Here is a 19420-nt window from a genome sequence, read left to right as displayed (position 1 = left end):
TTTCTCGTAGCTCTCGTTCCTGGCATACTGTAACATAGGAGGTGCAAATGCTACGAGAAAAGTTACGAGATCTTAGGCTTACGAGAGTTTTGTGAAACGGGGCCCTGACCTCAGCACTTCTCCATACTGCACTGAGTAGAAAGGATGTGTGTGGCCTAAAGTAATTTGTTTGTTGTATAAAGCCTCACTCAGCAATATTCCAGCTGTATGGATATTTAAGTGACTATTGTTTGGGGCCAACTTCAATCTGTAATCAGGACTCTCAATCGGAAAACAGAATGTTCCACCCTTGTACTCTGTGAAGTTTGAACAAACTACATAAACCTGAACTGTGCTTTTCACAATATATTAGATCACCTCTTGTTTTCCCAGTATAACCGCATTTGTGGTGTTTGTCTTGTTAGTAAGACCTCTTCCCAGGTTTTACTTTTTTGTATTTATCTTTTCCTACCCCCTGTATGAACATCAACATTCCAATGATATGTGCTTGAAATCAATTGGAAAATATCGTTCAAGAATAAGTTCTAAGTGCAAATAGTTTTCCAAGGAAGATTGGAATTGCAACTTCCAGACTTGTAGGCACTTGTAGACTCTAGCAGGGAAGATGGTGGTTTGGATAATCTAGATATTGGTATTGTCTCTAAGTTGATTTACTTACGCTTCAGTTTTTGCTATATAACTTCATTAAATGATCATCTTCATTGTAATTACCCATCATTGACGGTTAGAGAAAACACTTCTCGGGTTTTGGTGGGCAATGTAAAACCATCGTGGTCGGAAATCCCTCCTCCTGTTTTGCATTGTCTACCAAAACCGAGGAGAAGTGTTTTCTCCTATACTAAGTAACCTTGGCACCAACACCTGGTCCAGGAATGTTCTACACAATACTGAAGACATAGATAGTTGACATTTATTAAATGAATGATAAAATTATGACATTTTCCTAAACATGACAGTGAGAAATAACAGAATGACAGCCACGTGCACACTGGTTCCTTTACAGATCAATTCATTCATGACTATGGAGCATGGCAGCATCCATCAAATCAGATACCAAGACTGTGTACTTAACAACACAGATGTGCTTCATCTACTCCATTAACATTAACTAATGTGGTCATACCATACAGGTCCTACAATACAGGTCGTACCATACAGGTTATACAATACAGGTCCTACCATACAGGTCGTACCAGAAAGGTCGTACTATACAGGTCGTACCATACACGTTGTACAACACAGGTCGTACCCTACAGGTCATACAATACAGGTTGTACCATACAGGTCGTACTACACAGGTCATACCATACAGGCCATACCATACAGGTTGTATCATACAGGTCATACCATACAGGTCTTCAAGAGATGTTCTCATAAGCTACACATATATATTTTCTTCCACACGTGTCCAACTATTCGACATTTTCTTGGTGATGCAATGGGACGTCTGTTTAAGTGAGCAATAATTTTTTTAGCAACTTTCTGATGCCTAACTGATTGTGTAATACTAAATATACTACTTCACAATACCAGGAAGTTGCTTTCTTATTTGCACTGGTGGCACCCAATAGCCTAGTTATTAGTTTCACATGCATGAGGTGTAAGTCAATTTCGGAGTGGGTAAACTTATGAACAAAACATCTAAACAATTCAAAAGCATATTTCTTTCATTGAAATTCACAATATTCTGGGTATATGATGGTGGCCTGTAAAACATGTGGTCGGCCAAACCCATCCACTGATCAGCTGTATTGCTACCCCAGTACTGACTCTCCTGTGTGCTCGGTCCATGAGGCCCTGAAATGAACCCAGCCACCTTAACAATCCTGAGGGCCACTGCACGAAGCGATCGTAATGCTGAGCTGACTGTAACTCCCACACCTCAACACAGACTAAGGTAGTCTTTGTGCTAAGGTTGTTTTGTACAACACCCAGCCCAATAAGTCACCTTGCTTGACAAGCAAAGGATGCCTACGACCGACACCAACCTGGATCTCCTACTGGATAGTGCTTTATTAACCTTAGCAGGGAAGTTTGAGATCAGTAGAACATAAGTCAGTTGATAACACAAAACTGTTAAAACCCAAACCTTTTCTAGTTAAAAGGAGTTGGGATTCAAACACACAATAGACCATAGACAGCTTTGATTATGTACATGTACGTGAGGTGAGGACATCAGCTGCTCTGTCCGTGCTCATGTTTGATGCCAGATGTAAAAACCTTCCATGACCTGACAACACTACAGTCAGCTTGAACAGTGTACTTGTCCAGTCTGTGAGTGAGTGAATGAGTCATAACCCACTGACAACAATATTTCAGTTATGTCACAGTGTGCTGGCTGGTCATGTGGGTGACGCAGGTATCAGATTTTTTTGCAGTATATGGAGCAGATAAACCCAGAAACATAAAACATGTCAACTGGAATTTGAACCCAGGTCCCTAGGTTTCTGGAAACCTAAGGATTTTTAACATCTAATTGCAGCACTTAGATGCCAAAACACACTGTATTTGATATCAATGTCCCAGCAAATCCTGCACACATACATCCAACCCACTAATAGATAATGTCTCGCCGATGCTGGAGTTCACCATATCGCTTCTGTAGCTCACGTTCTCTCTCTGTCTGTCGCTGAACGTCTTCTGTCAAGGACTGAAACAGATAATCAATATTTAATTGTAATAAGTTGTTACTGAGACTTAAGTTGTAACTGACACTAACATGCAGCTGCTTCAGCAGAGCTCCTGCCAGTTTGCATCTTTCATATAACTGAAACTGCCAAGTGATATATATGTTTCACACAATCACTGAATCACTTAACTAAAAGAAAAACCCTCCACGATTGAGTTGCGATGCCATATAATGGCAAGAATCTTGAAAGGCTGCTGTGGCTACTGCACACTCACTCAGCATGTAGTTGTAGGCGACACAGAGGTACATTACATAGTTCAACAATTGATCATACAAGTCATCTGATGGCTTATGTGTCTGCAGAAATATGAAACCACCTCCATCACATCATACAAGTGACAGAACATGGCTCACCAATCTTGCAGCCATGCCCACAGTGATTGAGTTAGGTTTCCATCACATACAGCAAAACTCCAGCAATATTATATGGTAGGAACACGAGAAACAGGCCTCCAACATTTGATCCAAATAGGAACCCAGGTCTATGAAGTGACAAAGAACGAAAGCCTTCACAATGTACTTAAAGAAATTGAGCAACTAAATCAATTCCTTGTGCCATACAACAGTCAGTGAGTCTGGTTTATAGTCACAAAGTCAGAGACACCAGCAATGTGGATCATCCGGCTGTCCTGTGGGTAAGAAATGTGCCAAATACTCTACAGATGCACAGAAATCTTTACCTCCATGCGTTTAGGAATGGCTCCAATCTCATGTTGACGGAGGTTTTCAAATGTTTTCAGCTCAACAAATGTCTGCTCAATCTGTTCATAAACATCATGCAGCTGCTTCACCAGAGCTTGTGACCGTGACTGCAACAATATCAGATAACAGGTATCAACATGTGCTGTTCATACACACAACACACAACACATTTAAAACTCAGATCATTTACAGTTAGGGCTTTTGTGGTGTTGGTTCTCATATTCAATGTGTGAGTCCCTTTGCTCCCCAGCTTCTATGTACCAGTCTCTTTGGTCCCAAGGTTCTATGTATGACTCCCTATGGTCCCCTTATTGTGTGTGTGAGTCTCTATGGTCCCCTTATTGTATGTGTGAGTCCCTATGGTCCCCTTATTGTATGTGTGAGTGCCTATGGTCGCCTTATTGTATGCCTGAGTCCCTATGGTGCCCTTATTGTGTGTGTGAGTCCCTATGGTCCCCTTATTCTATGTGTGAGTCCCTATTGTCCCCTTACTCTATGTACAAGTCCCATCCCTTTGTAGGAGTCCCTAATGTCCCCTTATTCTATGTACAAGTCCCAATTCTATGTACAAGTCCCTATGATCCCCTTATTCTATTAGTGAGTCCCCATGGTCCCCTTACTTTACGTCTGAGTCCCTATGGTCCCCTTATTCTATGTACGAGTCCCAATTCTATGTACAAGTCCCTATGGTCCCCTATTTCATACTTTATCCTACTTCAGATAAGTCTGTCTATGACAGATTAAAGAAATAGTCATTAATGAATATACCCAAATGTTGAGCCCATTCAGCACAGTTACAAAGCGACCATCCATGTGCAGTCTATACTGACCTGGTAGCCTCCCAGCAATATCTTCAGCTTCTTCTCCAGCTTGGCAGCTTGCTTTGCATCTTTTGTCATATGTCCTCTGTTGGCCTGGAGACAAGGTTACGTGTAATTATATACTGACACATATCATTGTGAGATGATAAGAGTTAACACTGCATTCTGGATTACTCAGTGTGTGTGAACAGTGTCAAACTTAATGTTAGTGTAGTACAGCACATCACTGACCTATGTTGAGACTCTACAGAAAAGTCTAATATCGTAATGCACAACAATAAAAACCATGGTTACATTTCTATTACCAAAAAACTAGAAAGACAACATCTACCAGAATGAGTAAGTGTGTGAAGTTTAGTTCTACACCACTTCTAGCAATAATCCAGCAATATGACGGGAGTGGGGGAGATAATAGAAACGCTAGAAATGGGCTTTACACATTGCATCAATGAGATGGTTTGCACTTTGGTCTTGGACGTGACGTGCAAATGCTTTATCCATGCGGCTACTCCATCTCCCCTCATCTAACTGACACAAACACAGGAAATGTCAGCTGTCAAAGTTCCAGTACAGTGACTCTCTGCAACCATTGTTGTTTTGTGTTAAACACAGGACCAGGAGCCCTATGGGTTAAAAAGTTGCCAAGTCCCACCCACCTCCAGGCGTTTGTCCAGCGAGTCAATCCTGTCCTTCTTGCTGGCTAAGTTGGCCCTGGTGTAGCGACCCTGTGAAGGCAGGAACAGCACCTGAGAGTAGCACTCGTCCCACACTTGGGAGAACGCCTCCAGGGACAGTTCTCCGTGACCCATACCATCCTTCACAACCTCCATCTCCTGTTTCATCAACGCTCTTGCCTAAAAAGATATAACATCATCAAAAGACGTATGAATAAATAAAATCAAATCTGAATGTATTAAGACAGGGGCCTTTATATATGTGATGGAGGAAACAACAACGGGCACACATTACAAGGACATCTGCTTACAACAACATGGAGACCTCGCCAAGCAGACACTTACGTCATGTAGATCCTCCTCAGAGAATGTGTCGTAAGAATGCTGTTCCAGAAAGGCCAGATGCTGAGCCTGGTTCACGATACTCTTCTGGCTCGGCACAGGCTTCTTGGAGCCAGGGGTGATGCCCAGCTGTGCTAGGGTGGGGCTGTAGACGGCGTCATAGTGTAGCATAATGATCATCTCTCGTTTGATCAGTTCCTCGGCCTGGGGTAGAGTCAGTGACTTCAAGTTATACAATGGCTAACAAGTCCAAAATTAGGACGTGTGAGATTGTCAAGACAAACTTTCCTCTGGGCCAGACCTTCCATGGGGAAACTCCAGCCTAGGCCAAACTCCCCTACCCTCTAGGCTTAATCTTCCCCGGAGAAATTTTGTCTAGGCCAACAAAAGTGGTGGGGTTAAATTATCTACTTATAGTTACTGTCACTGAATTGATTTTATACGCGCTTCAGTCATTGTTATGTAGCTTCATTAAATTATCATCTACACTGTAATTACCCATCATTGACGGTATATATGTTAGAGACAGCACGTCTCCGAGGTTTTGGTAGACAATGTAAAACCATTGGGGTCAGGATACCTCCAGTTTTACATTGTCTACCAAACCCCGGAGGTGTGTTTTCTCCTTTACATAAAGAACGTTTATCTGGGTAAGGTGCTACAATTTTCAACAATTTGATACAGTATACTTGGATGACACCCTTTTGTACTGAACAATTAGTAGGAAATTGTCCTTCTAAATTGTAGAGTTAGTAAGATATTGATTTACTATAAAGAACATGTACGATACTACCCTACTGTACTGACCAATTAGAACCAAAATGCTCTAATGTGAAAGATACTGGTCCATTGTGATTAATAATCCTTTTAGTAATCAGCTATGCGACTGAGAGTGTACTTGGATTATACCCTACTAAAGCAAAGATGGGGAATAAGTGGCCAAGCTAGGCCAGAGTCTGCCATTGTTTATGTAAAAGCAAAGGTGGGGAAGAAGTGGCCAAGCTAGGCCAGCGTCAGGTAACCTTTGAGCGACCTATGAGTCGAGTATGACCATCCAATCATATGCGAGATGGCTAAACGGATTTAACTAATGAGGCAATGGCTACTGTTCAGGGTTTGGTGGGACTTACACCAGTCACTAACAATGATCTCTCAACAAACGAAAATCTGCATATAACACTGATATTTGACCTGCAGTATATACACGTTTTGGTTTCTGTTGTCATGGTTATTATTAGCTAATATTTCCGCAAGCTGACATCCTTGAACACTGCCAAAACACTATTTTCAGCGACTGTTTATTCAGTGTTGTGGCGTGCTCCATGTGTATTACCCAGAAGCGATCGTAGGGAAAATAGCGTTCAGAATCATTTGGGTACAAACATTTGCATGGGTAAAAGTTCCAAAAGTATGTCCACTTTTGTACTTTAGTAAGCTGTTCTCTGATTGGTCAATCTCATAGGTTACCTGATGCAACCTCCTACTAGGTTTGGTTAGACCTAGTGTAGGAGTGTAACGAAACACACTGAGGCTAAGAGTAAGATTACTTAGAATGGGAAAGAAACGGCCTACTACACTGGCCATTTGAACATGTGATTTACATATTGATTATTCACAGATTTCTGCATCTTAACAATTTGACACTGTTTTCTTTACACAATTGGGATGATACTTTAAAACTGCACACAGCAAATTCAATACCTTTGGCAGATTACAATCAATACCTCGGGCAGTGCTGATTCAATACCTCTGGTACTAGTTGCAGAGTAGATTCAATACCTCTGGGGGAGTAGCAGGTCACCGAGAAAGGTGGATGTCAGGACAGTAATTACACTGATGGTGATAACACAAGATACCTCACTCACCTTCTGCAGTTCACTAAGAGGTGGATCTCCTGGACCAACAACTCTCAGTATACTAGAGTTGACATCACTGGGTCTTGGAAGGTCTCTCTGCACAGACTGTGATCTCAGCTTCAGTTCCTCCAGACGGCGCTGCTGAATCTCCAGCTCGGTTCGGTTGTCAATGTCGGCTTGGTCCTCAATGTGATTGTCTATAGCCGATGTTTCCTCACTGCCCTGTAGCTCATCTTCTGGGACAACAATCTCATAGTCATTCTTCGGTGCCGGTAGTCCAGCCAGCCCCCGTCTCAACTGTTCCTTCATATCTCTCTAAAAGTGAAACGCAACATTTCAGTTGTTGGTACTGGTTGAAATGTTGTCATCAATAGTGCTTGTTTTGCATTTGCTTGCTGTTTAACAGCACACATATAAACTTGAAGTGTTCCTCTCACTATATATTAGGTCATCTCTTGTTTTCCCATAATAACCACATTTGAGGTTTTTGTTTTGGAGGGACAGGTTTTACTTTTCCCTAGAAAGACCGCTTCCCAGGTATTACTTTTCATAACTTTATATGAACATCAACATTCAAACAAGAGTCATCAGAAGATGACATATCCCCCCAGCCCCCACGTTTGACAGGACAAATCATCTGACAGTTACTTCATGATTTTTTTGAATAAGTTTGAATCGTTTTATTGGAATTCATAAAAAATATAAATGCAGTATTTCTGTAATAAGCAAAAGTCACCATTTCAAGATCTGTCTCATATATCTGCCAAGAACTGTTGAAAGATATGAAATGGTTTTGAGTTGTGCTCCAGAAATGATGCCCATCCCATCAAGTCCGAAACGTGTCCATGGAACCCAGAAAATAATAAATCACAAAAACCTGTAAATACCAAAAGGCACCACTCTGGGGTCTGCCACACATATTTACTAAGTTTTACTGACAGATATTAAGAAGTATTTGAGTTCTGCTCCGGAAACGAAACACACCTCTCACTTTTGAGACTAAGTCTGAAAAACATTTCCATGGAAATCAAGAAAATAATAAATCACAGACACCTGTACATAGCAAAAGGCACCACATTAGGTTCTGATTGATATATCTACCAAATTTTGCAGAAAAATATTGAACGTTTTTTGAGTTCTGCTCCGGAAACGAAACCCACCCCACCATTAGACTAACACCAAAATGTTCCATGAAAAAAAAAATAAGATAAAAATGCCCGAACTCTGTAAATAGCAAAAGGCACAACTGTAGGTTGAGATTATTATGTCTATCAAGAAAAAAAATAATTACGGACAGAAGGACGAGGTGTCGACTATATCCTCATTACATGCCGGGGAGATAATGATACATGAGTGTTTGAAATCAATTGGAAAATATCGTTCATAATTAATCCCAAAGCTCAAATGTTTTCCCAAATGAGATTGGAACCCCAAGTCTCATATTCGTAGGCAGACACTCTACCGCACGGCCACTGGGCCGACGAAGGTGATGGGGTTAAATTATCTACTTATAGTTATGGTTATTACATGTCTTTTATGCGCGCTTCAGTTATTGTTATGTAGCTTCATTAAATGATCATCTACATTTTAATTATACATCACTGACGGGATATATGTTAGAGAAAACACTTCTCCTTGGTTTTGGTAGACAATGTAAAACCATCGGGGTCAGCTCCACACTTTACATTGGAGGCATATTTTCTCCAACACTTAGCAGTTAGTCATCCATGAGAGGGACGACAATAAATACTGATGTCTAACACACAATCCAGCAACTGCCATTAGGAGCATGATCTATGCAAATGAGATATGATGTGCATTGGTGTGACCTCTTTCCTTTGACTACTAGTTCCAGCCTGGACAGTCAGGGTTACTTCACTGCCATCATCACCTGCTTCATGCAGAGTTTATCGATGGTGAACCAGCAACAGTTTGCACAGAGCATTCTAGTAGTTGACAGCATGGAGGACAAACAAATCTGTCTACCAATGTCCAGTCAAGTCATGGGATATGTCTGGTCCTGGGAATCTGGGACAGACCTTCAAGAAATATTTACAATTCTAGAAACACTGGTTTGAGTTTGACAGCCATACGTATTGATGACAGTTAATGCGTCTGTACCTGGTAGAATTTGTCATACTGAGCGGCTTCTTCCTCATCCAACTGATTGATGTTCAGTCTATCCCTCATCGGCGTGCCTTGTGGTGTTCCACGGGGCATTAAGCCGGTCCTTGGGGTGATACCTGACCAATGGAATTATACAGTCTTATTAAAGATAGGGGATGAAATACATACAAATTCAATATTGCACAGGTGGAATACAGGGTATACATTTCCCATGGTGGTATATGAGAGACTACCTGCATCACGTACCTCCTTCCCCAACCTGGCCCGGTGTTCTGAATGGTGTGCCCAGGACGGTGTTGGGTGTCTGGGAGGTCTGGTGTTTGGGGGTGATGCCACTGAAGTCACTGTTGTGTATGGGGGTGTTGAGTCCCCCCTTCAGTGGAGTGTCCACGTTAGTCAGTGCCATGATATTCTGGGCTTCCTGCAACATCAGGCAATGCTTGATGGCGTCATGGAAGAAATGGAGACAGGCGGAGTGAGAATGGGACATGGTTGTGAGAGAGAACAACACCCAAGTGAATGATGTGCAGCTGGAGTGAATGACACGAGGTGAGTGAGATGCGGTGAGGTCAAATGAGAGAGTAAGATGTGAGAGAGTGAGGTGATGTGAGGTGAGATTACGTGAGTGAGAGAGAGATGTGGTGAGGTGAAATGAGGTGGGAAAGGTGAGATGAGATAAGTAAAGGTAAGGTGGGGTGAGATGAAGTGAGGTGAGGTGGGAGTGAGGTAAGATGAGATAAGGTTGAGGTGAGAGAGAAAGATGGGGTGAGTGAGAGAAAGATGTGAGAGTGAGATGAGGTGAGCGAGAGTGAAGAAAGGTGAGAGTGACGTGAGAGAGTGAGGTGAAGAGAGGTAAGTGAGAGTGATAGTGAGTGAGATGAGGTGAGGTGAGGGAGTAATGTGAGGTAGGTGAGAGAGTGAGATGAGGGAAGTGAGAGAGATGTGATGAGAGCGTTAGACGTTGTGAGGTAAGATGAGGTGAGAGGTTGAGGTCAAGATGAGGTGGGTAAGGTGAAGTGAGGTAATGAGACAAGGTGATGAGGTGAGAAAGCAAGACAGGAGAGTGATATGATTTTGTTTTTCATTTACCTGTAATATTGTGTCTTGAGCAGCGGGTGTGCGAGGAGTTCGGAGATTGACAGCGTTAGGAGTAGCGTTGTAGTCCTGAAGCAGTCCCTTAGAGGCAGTGTCCCCTCTTGATGCATCCTCCGCCTGCTGCCGGGCATACTCACTAGCCTGACCCACCTTCACCACCTGTACACAGAATCAAACCCATCTAGTACACTGGACAGATGAAAACATTAACCACTGGCTCATATTTACACAGAGTCAAACCCACTGTGTACACTGAAAGGACGAACACATTAAATAGTAGCCCCTCTTCACCACCTGTACATAGAATCAAACCCATCTTTTACAATGGACAGATGAGCACATTAACCACTGGCCCACCTTCACCACCTGTACACAAACCCATCTTGTAATCAGATGAACACATTAACTATTGGCCCACCATGCTTGGACCAAAAAATGACAGTCTCAGTAATTCCAAATCTGAACAGAAACCATTATTCTACTCAACATACACAGTAAGTTCAGCTACCAGGCCATTTGACTAGAAACTATGCATAATCACTGAACGTGCTATTCTATAAAATATATTGACAAAACCCACTGACCTCTTCAAGCTCGGCATCAGAGATCTGTGGAGCAGGAAGCACCAGCTTGCTCCTCTTCTTGACGGGCTCTGTGAAACTGGAACAATAATGCCGTGTGATCATCACGCACTGCCTGTAGCCGTAATACATCAGCTGAATCTCTGCCACAAACTGTCACCCTGATACTTATGTTATAAATGACTGACTTACTTGGTCTGGGCAGCGATGGATCTCTGCCACATACTGTCACCCTGATACTTATGTTATAAATGACTGACTTACTTGGTCTGGGCAGCGATGGATCTCTGCCACATACTGTCACCCTGATACTTATGTTATAAATGACTGACTTACTTGGTCTGGGCAGCGATGGATCTCTGCCACCTACTGTCACCCTGATACTTATGTTATAAATGACTGACTTACTTGGTCTGGGCAGCGATGGATCTCTGCCACATACTGCCATCCTGATACTTATGTTATAAATGACTGACTTACTTGGTCTGGGCAGCGATGGATCTCTGCCACATACTGTCACCCTGATACTTATGTTATAAATGACTGACTTACTTGGTCTGGGCAGCGATGGATCTCTGCCACCTACTGTCACCCTGATACTTATGTTATAAATGACTGACTTACTTGGTCTGGGCAGCGATGGATCTCTGCCACATACTGTCACCCTGATACTTATGTTATAAATGACTGACTTACTTGGTCTGGGCAGCGATGGATCTCTGCCACATACTGTCATCCTGATACTTATGTTATAAATGACTGACTTACTTGGTCTGGGCAGCGATGGATCTCTGCCACATACTGTCACCCTGATACTTATGTTATAAATGACTGACTTACTTGGTCTGGGCAGCGATGGATCTCTGCCACATACTGTCACCCTGATACTTATGTTATAAATGACTGACTTACTTGGTCTGGGCAGCGATGGATCTCTGCCACATACTGTCACCCTGATACTTATGTTATAAATGACTGACTTACTTGGTCTGGGCAGCGATGGATCTCTGCCACAAACTGTCACCCTGATACTTATGTTATAAATGACTGACTTACTTGGTCTGGGCAGCGATGGATCTCTGCCACATACTGTCACCCTGATACTTATGTTATAAATGACTGACTTACTTGGTCTGGGCAGCGATGGATCTCTGCCACATACTGTCAACCTGATACTTATGTTATAAATGACTGACTTACTTGGTCTGGGCAGCGATGGATCTCTGCCACCTACTGTCACCCTGATACTTATGTTATAAATGACTGACTTACTTGGTCTGGGCAGCGATGGATCTCTGCCACCTACTGTCACCCTGATACTTATGTTATAAATGACTGACTTACTTGGTCTGGGCAGCGATGGATCTCTGCCACATACTGTCACCCTGATACTTATGTTATAAATGACTGACTTACTTGGTCTGGGCAGCGATGGATCTCTGCCACCTACTGTCACCCTGATACTTATGTTATAAATGACTGACTTACTTGGTCTGGGCAGCGATGGATCTCTGCCACCTACTGTCACCCTGATACTTATGTTATAAATGACTGACTTACTTGGTCTGGGCAGCGATGGATCTCTGCCACATACTGTCACCCTGATACTTATGTTATAAATGACTGACTTACTTGGTCTGGGCAGCGATGGATCTCTGCCACAAACTGTCACCCTGATACTTATGTTATAAATGACACCTGATAACCTGAAACCCTGACGACTGACTTACTTGGTCTGGGCAGCGATGGCTCCAGGAAGATCGTTCTCCTTCCTCTTCTTCTGTCTCTGCTTGTCCTTCTTTCTATCTCTCTGGAGTGAAAGAAGGAACAGACAAGTGCACATATTACAAGCCTTCCATGACCACCACTCTGCTCAACTGGTAATCCAGTACTATAAACACTGACCCACAGCTGGCAATACTCCACCGTACTCAGGTCTGTATCCATACTATATTACATACGTTTGATCATACTTCACTATTTGTTACGGTTTGAGGATAATAATACCTTTGCAAGGTTAACAGACAATTTAAAGAATTTTAATGTTAACATAATTATTTTAATGTTCAAAACATCTTAACTATCCTGGTATATCTTTTTAAAGGGAGCAAGTAAACACATCAACATGAAGACATGTACATTTGTACACAGAAAGCCTGGCTTACAAAGTGTTGGAAACAAGGAATCAAATTTACACACAAAATCAAAGCAATTTGATCAAGAATTTTCAAAACTAATCTGTTACTTATTGTCACATGTTGTATTGAGGTTTCTGTTGTTGTTAGCCATTGAAGATGGATCAGTCCAACCCACACACAGTACTTTAACAATGTATTTCCCTTTTCTGCAACTGCTGGCAAAAGGATTTTATTTACAGTGAGTTTAGTTTTACACCACTCTCAGCAATATTCCAGCTATGTGGCAGTAAATAATGAAGTCTGGACCAGACAATCCATTGATCAACAGCATGAGCATCGATCTGTGCAACTGGGAACTGATGACGTGTCAACCAAGTCAGTGACTGGAAAGCTAAAAGCGATGCAAAATAATGTTTATCCATTTTCTCAGAAATGGAAGCAAAATGTTGCTGTTTGAATGATTGAAAAGCAAGTGTCCCCCACCTCCTCCCTGGTACTGCGGAGCTCCCCATCCAGGTTCTGCTGTCGCAGTTTCTTGTAGTTAGGGTCCAGGGGATTGTAGTGCTCCTCCGATGTGTCGTAAAAACCTGAATATTACAGGTAATGTTTAGTTGGACAAACCTATGTTGAGTAAAATGAAATACTACCTGCTTGATTGGGACAACAATGTCTACTACCTACAGCATTCCGAAAATACAGGTAATGTCATATAACATTTAGGCTGTTGAGATGGCCCCTACAGTAATACCACAATTTCTGTTTTGGGGAAAGAACTGACTGATAAGAAGTACTTGGAACAAGCCAGTGCCAAGAGGGCATTACCAGGTGCTGGTTTCTTCTCAAATGGAATCTCAGCATTGTAGTCAACACCCCTCTTCTTTCTCTTCTTCTGTTTTGCACTGAAACATAGTAACGGCTGATTCTCACCTGAGGCAACACGATTTCTTGTAACACTCATACAGTCAAATGTTGAACTTTTGATTCACACTATCTAACATGTCTAGACAAGAGTTTTCAAACTGACATAGTTGTGATACATTAGTCACCAAAAATAATATTAAATGATGTAAAGGTGCTTCTCAGTTTAGAATTCACAGCCACAGTATGACTATCCTGACTTACTCAATGCCAGCTGCTCTGAGCTCCCTCCTCTTTTGTAGTGCGGCTAGTCTCCTAAAACAGAACATGACATTGTAATGGCTTTGTTCACACACATGGACAAATGTGATACTCTACTATCCAAAGATATGGTGCTGAATATGTTGAGTTTGGGGACATTTTTGCTTGATAGTCTGGTAATAGTTTAATCTACTCCATTAAACACTACTCTTGGTAACAACAACGTCTTCGGACTTTCATTTGGAACTTTCAACATTACAACCACTCATTACCACAGTTGTATACTGTAACAGTGAGACAGTTTCTTTCGGGCAAGATGTCAGCGTGTTCGACTGATGCTCAGATAGAGGAGTTGTCTCCCCCGTAATGGAGAAGGAAATGCATGAGCTGGATGTCATGTCTGTAGCACATACCTGGCTTCCTCCAGCTGCTTCTCCCGGGCTTTCCGCTTGGCCTTCTTACCCTGTGTGTTGGCCAGTCTGGCTCGGGCCTCGGACAACATCTCCAGCTCTGAAACAAGCAGTTAAACTATCAGACCTGCTGTCTCAGAGAGACTTCCCAACCACGGCGGTTTGTTCCACGCACCAGAGTGCTTGTAAACAATTGGTTACTCTTAAAAGCCAACCCTTGGATTACATCTGAGCTTTCAACAGGTAGGGGTTTTGAATGAAGTGGTGAGATGAGTGTTTTGACCCACTTTAAAACCTCACCATCTTCGTCCATGTCCACTGGATCAGGTCGTGCTGGCTTAGTTTCAGGGTTGGGGTCAATTTCTCCTGGCTTGAGTTTTCTCGGATCATCCTCAGAATCATCTCTGTTCTGTGCTTTGTCCCTGAAAAGGAGGCACATCAATAGACTTTAGCAATAACAAAGTCAGCACATAGTTTATACTTTGGGGACCATGAATATGATAAAGAGTTAAAATTAATCATAGTGAAAGAGTGAACTTTTACGATCTCTCATGGAAACATTAACTGAGATTCCAAATTTTAGTAGAAACATCTAATGCCCACTTTCCCAAGAGGCTCTGTTACTGTTCATTCTGATTGTTGCCATTAGTACTCACAAGAGAAACTCATAGTGTTCGAGACACTGGGCGGCAGTTCTGCCAATGATGGGTGCGATGGTTCTCCACTGAGTGGGCATCAACTTTGCCAGATGGAGGAGCTTCTCCTCCTCTTCCCGACTCCATTCTGTCTTCTTGATGCTGGGGTCCAGCCACTCGTACCTAACACACCACACCAGAGTTTATATCCCATGCAGATATAGATTATTACACAAATATCCAGGGGATATAGTTCAATCCTGTCTCTGGATACACCTTTGGATGTACACACTGGTTACTTAAAATTTCAGATATGTGAGATGATTCAACATTCAGTTACAGCTATAATATATGTTTTTATATCATCATTAATTCTGAAGTTACATTTCACAATTTTCAGGAAAATTATCAACATGTCAACAGCAATTGAAACATGTTACATAATTATAGCATGTTAACAAAATACAAACCATCGAGCTTTGCACTGTTTTGCAGACTTCCTATGCAGGAGAGATGCAATTCTAGCCCACTGGTTTTTGCCATATTTCATAACAGCTGCCTTGAGAATTTCATCCTGTTGGAAACAAAATGGGTGGAATGTCACAATTCATCACTAGCTGTTACAGTTTTAGGATTCTAAATGTAGAGATGGCATTATAATTGTTGTTTATGATTTGATTTGTTCAAGGTGCAACAGCAACAGAGTCAAACTAGTGTAAAAATGTTTTTAAAATGTTACTGTAAAGATGAATACTTTACTATACCTAAAATTAAATGTAAGATGTCACTGACATAGGTCACTTTAACCAGAGCAATGAATTTATTCACATAACTTGAATGTGTAAACAGTCATATGCTGTGTGTGACAATGGCGAGTCTGAGTATATTCATTTTAACCATATTTCAGGATTTCATCATTCATGAGGAATAGATCCTACAAAATATTGTAAACAACACTGAACCAAACAATGATGGAATCGTATTTATAAAATACATTGTGCTGCATGTGACTTCCTGATTTTTTTTTTTTGAGTCAGGACTGAGTTTTTGCCACGTTCTCCCAGTGGAAAGAATCAAGGAATGCAGTTGCAAACTTCATGTGTACATTAGATGGAACAATCCTTAAAAACATAATTAATACAGTGTATAAGATGTGGAGATCCCCGTAAATGATTTGTGAGTGAGTGAATCCTGTTTTACACAGCACTCAGCAATGTTCCAGCTATATGGTGGTGGTCTGTAAATAATCGAGTCTGGACCAGATCAACAACATGAGAATCGATCTGTGCAATTGGGAACAGAGGGTTGCTGAAGGATTATTACACCCTGGACCTTCATGGGTCAATTGATTCATAGAATTAAACACCTAGTATGTGTAATGTTAAGACATGTTCAGGTCTGACAACCAGACAGAATCTGCAATGATAAGGCATTTTCTGGTCTGACAACCAGAAATGTCGAATGCCCTGACAGTATGAATGCTCCAGCACCACAATGTTGTGAGTGTTATAAATTGATGTAACACTGACTACCACTTATGAACCCAAACACTATAGTCAATGTAACTCATCAATGTTTATTAGGATTTCCAGATTTGACTTTCCTAGACCTCTTGCATGTGCATGTAATGATCACTGGGGGTAGTGTACACAGCCTTGGCATTACAAATACAATTTAGTTATTTACATATTAGGTAACGGGACTCGATATTATATCACTGCGGAATGAACGCACCTTCCTGCACAAAGCAACGATCAGCTCTCATTATGCCTGATATCTGTTTAATAACCATAATATTTTGTCCTTGGCATGCCATTCACTATCTGACAAAGTCTACTGTAACGTTTTTCCTACGAGGGAGTGTGTGACTACATGACCCGAAGTTTTGCGGTCTTAAACAATTATAGAATTGCGTTTACTCAAGTTCACAGCAGTCACTAATAACCTACCTCTGTGTTCCTCCAAACGCCACCCTTGATCATAATACGCGGCATCTTGAAGTTGTGTTGGTACTTTCACTTATACAAACAAAACACTTGAAGGAAAGCAATGCTTCTTCCACCGGAAGTTTCTGAATAAACGTCTCTCGTGAATTCTCGCGTGATCTCACTCAAAATCCGGATAGTTTATCCGGGTAAAATCTCACTTACGTTTTCTCCCTAGTCTTTGAAAGAGTGATTGAAACGTTGACTAACCGCAATGCAAATATTTCAAGATTGTGTACATTTATCAGAATTGATTATGACAATATATTTATCTATCATCTTGTGTGAGAGGCGTCTTTTGCACTGCTGAGTTCCGTCCCTTTAGCTGTCAGCTTCGAGTGAGTGAGTTTAGTTTTACGCCGCACCCAGTAATATTCTATCTATATGGTGTCGGTCAGCAAATTATCCAGTGATCAACAGCATGAGCATCGATCTGCGCAAATGGGAACCGATGACATGTGTCAGCCCCGTCAGCGAGCCTGGCCATCCGATCTCGTTATTCGCCTCTTAAGACAACTTGACAAATATATAGTCGCCTTTATGTGGCGACCCGTGAAGGTCCGGGGTAGAATAGGCCTTCAGCAACCCATGCTTGCCATAAAAGGCAATGCTTGTCGTAAGAGGTGACTAACGGGATCGGGTGGTCAGGCTCGCTGACGTGGTTGATACAGATCGATGCTCATGCATGCTGTTGATCACTGCATTTTGCTGAGTGCGGCGAAAAACACAACTCACTCACTTTCATGGCAAGCATGGGTTTGCAAAGACCTATTCTACATCAGCTTCGAAGGAGAACTTCACTTGAATCAGAGACCATATAATAGGATCTCTTATATGATCTATTGTATTGTCTCTGCCTCAGTTAATAAAAAAGAGGAATAAGTAAACAGGAATATAATGAAATGTTGAGTAATATGTGGGAGTATGATTATTTGATGTATGTGCTTTTCTCAATACTAATACCTTCCTGTGTTTCTTTAACTGTCAGCATTTCATAGCGTAGAAGTGAGTGAGTGAGTGAGTGAGTGAGTGAGTGATGTTTTACGCCGCTTTCAGTGGTATTCCAGGAATATCAATGTGGCGGACACCAGGAGAGGGTTTTCACACACTGTCCCCGTTTGAGGAATCGAACCCGAGTCTTCGCCGTGACAAGCCAACGCATTAACCACGAGGCTACATAGCCCACCGCCCCTCATATAGAAGTGCAGAGATGAGATAACAATGTAGCATTGTATACAGAATATAACCCATGATTCTGTCGGTGTTTATAGCAGTCTCCGCCGTGACAAGCCAACGCATTAACCACAAGGCTACATAGCCCACCGCCCCTCATATAGAAGTGCAGAGATGAGATAACAAAGTAGCATTGTATACAGAATATAACCCATGATTCTGTCGGTGTTTATAGCAGTCTCCGCCGTGACAAGCCAACGCATTAACCACGAGGCTACATAGCCCACCGCCCCTCATATAGAAGTGCAGAGATGAGATAACAAAGTAGCATTGTATACAGAATATAATCCATGATTCTGTCGGTGTTTAGAGCAGTCTTCGCCGTGACAAGCCAACGCATTAACCACAAGGCTACATAGCCCACCGCCCCTCATATAGAAGTGCAGAGATGAGATAACAAAGTAGCATTGTATACAGAATATAATCCATGATTCTGTCGGTGTTTATAGCAGTCTCCGCCGTGACAAGCCAACGCATTAACCACAAGGCTACATAGCCCACCGCCCCCCAAATAGAAGTGCAGAGATGAGATAACAAAGTAGCATTGTATACAGAATATAACCCATGATTCTGTCGGTGTTTATAGCAGTCTCCGCCGTGACAAGCCAACGCATTAACCACAAGGCTACACAGCCCACCGCTCCCAATATAGAAGTGCAGAGATGAGATAACAAAGTAGCATTGTATACAGAATATAACCCATGATTCTGTCGGTGTTTATAGCAGTCTCCGCCGTGACAAGCCAACGCATTAACCACAAGGCTACACAGCCCACCGCTCCCAATATAGAAGTGCAGAGATGAGATAACAAAGTAGCATTGTATACAGAATACCGTGACCCATGATTCTGTCGGTGTATATAGCAGTCTCCGCCGACAAAAAATGCTTGAAAAGTGTGCAGAAATATGCAGTATAAATTCAAATGTAAATTATACATTAGTCAAGGAATCAAATGTAGTAAGCTAAGCTGAAAACATCATTGTTAAAATCATTGTTACTAAGGGCTGGAGCAC

The 19420-nt window shown here is 42.0% G+C and overlaps 1 protein-coding gene across 1 annotated transcript; it reads right to left on the bottom strand.

The window, feature by feature from the left end:
- Positions 1-896: 896 nt before the first annotated feature.
- On the bottom strand, positions 897-17298 carry LOC137286383 (cell division cycle 5-like protein). The gene is made up of 19 exons (XM_067818216.1): positions 17139-17298; positions 15660-15763; positions 15211-15372; positions 14855-14976; positions 14558-14654; positions 14148-14198; positions 13848-13924; positions 13509-13612; positions 12618-12697; positions 10891-10966; positions 10301-10465; positions 9458-9632; positions 9206-9327; positions 7094-7399; positions 5232-5432; positions 4869-5066; positions 4222-4305; positions 3370-3498; positions 897-2650 (listed from the first exon to the last, which is right to left on the bottom strand). Exons 1-19 carry the CDS (start codon positions 17181-17183, stop codon positions 2555-2557), a joined length of 2394 nt encoding a protein of 797 aa, XP_067674317.1. The 5' UTR covers positions 17184-17298; the 3' UTR covers positions 897-2554.
- Positions 17299-19420: the final 2122 nt, after the last annotated feature.

This window comes from Haliotis asinina, chromosome 6 (assembly GCF_037392515.1).
Source record: "Haliotis asinina isolate JCU_RB_2024 chromosome 6, JCU_Hal_asi_v2, whole genome shotgun sequence".
Lineage (NCBI taxonomy): Eukaryota > Metazoa > Mollusca > Gastropoda > Lepetellida > Haliotidae > Haliotis > Haliotis asinina.
The sequence above is the reverse complement of the archived record's forward strand: the minus strand, read 5'-3'. Positions and strand labels throughout refer to the sequence as shown.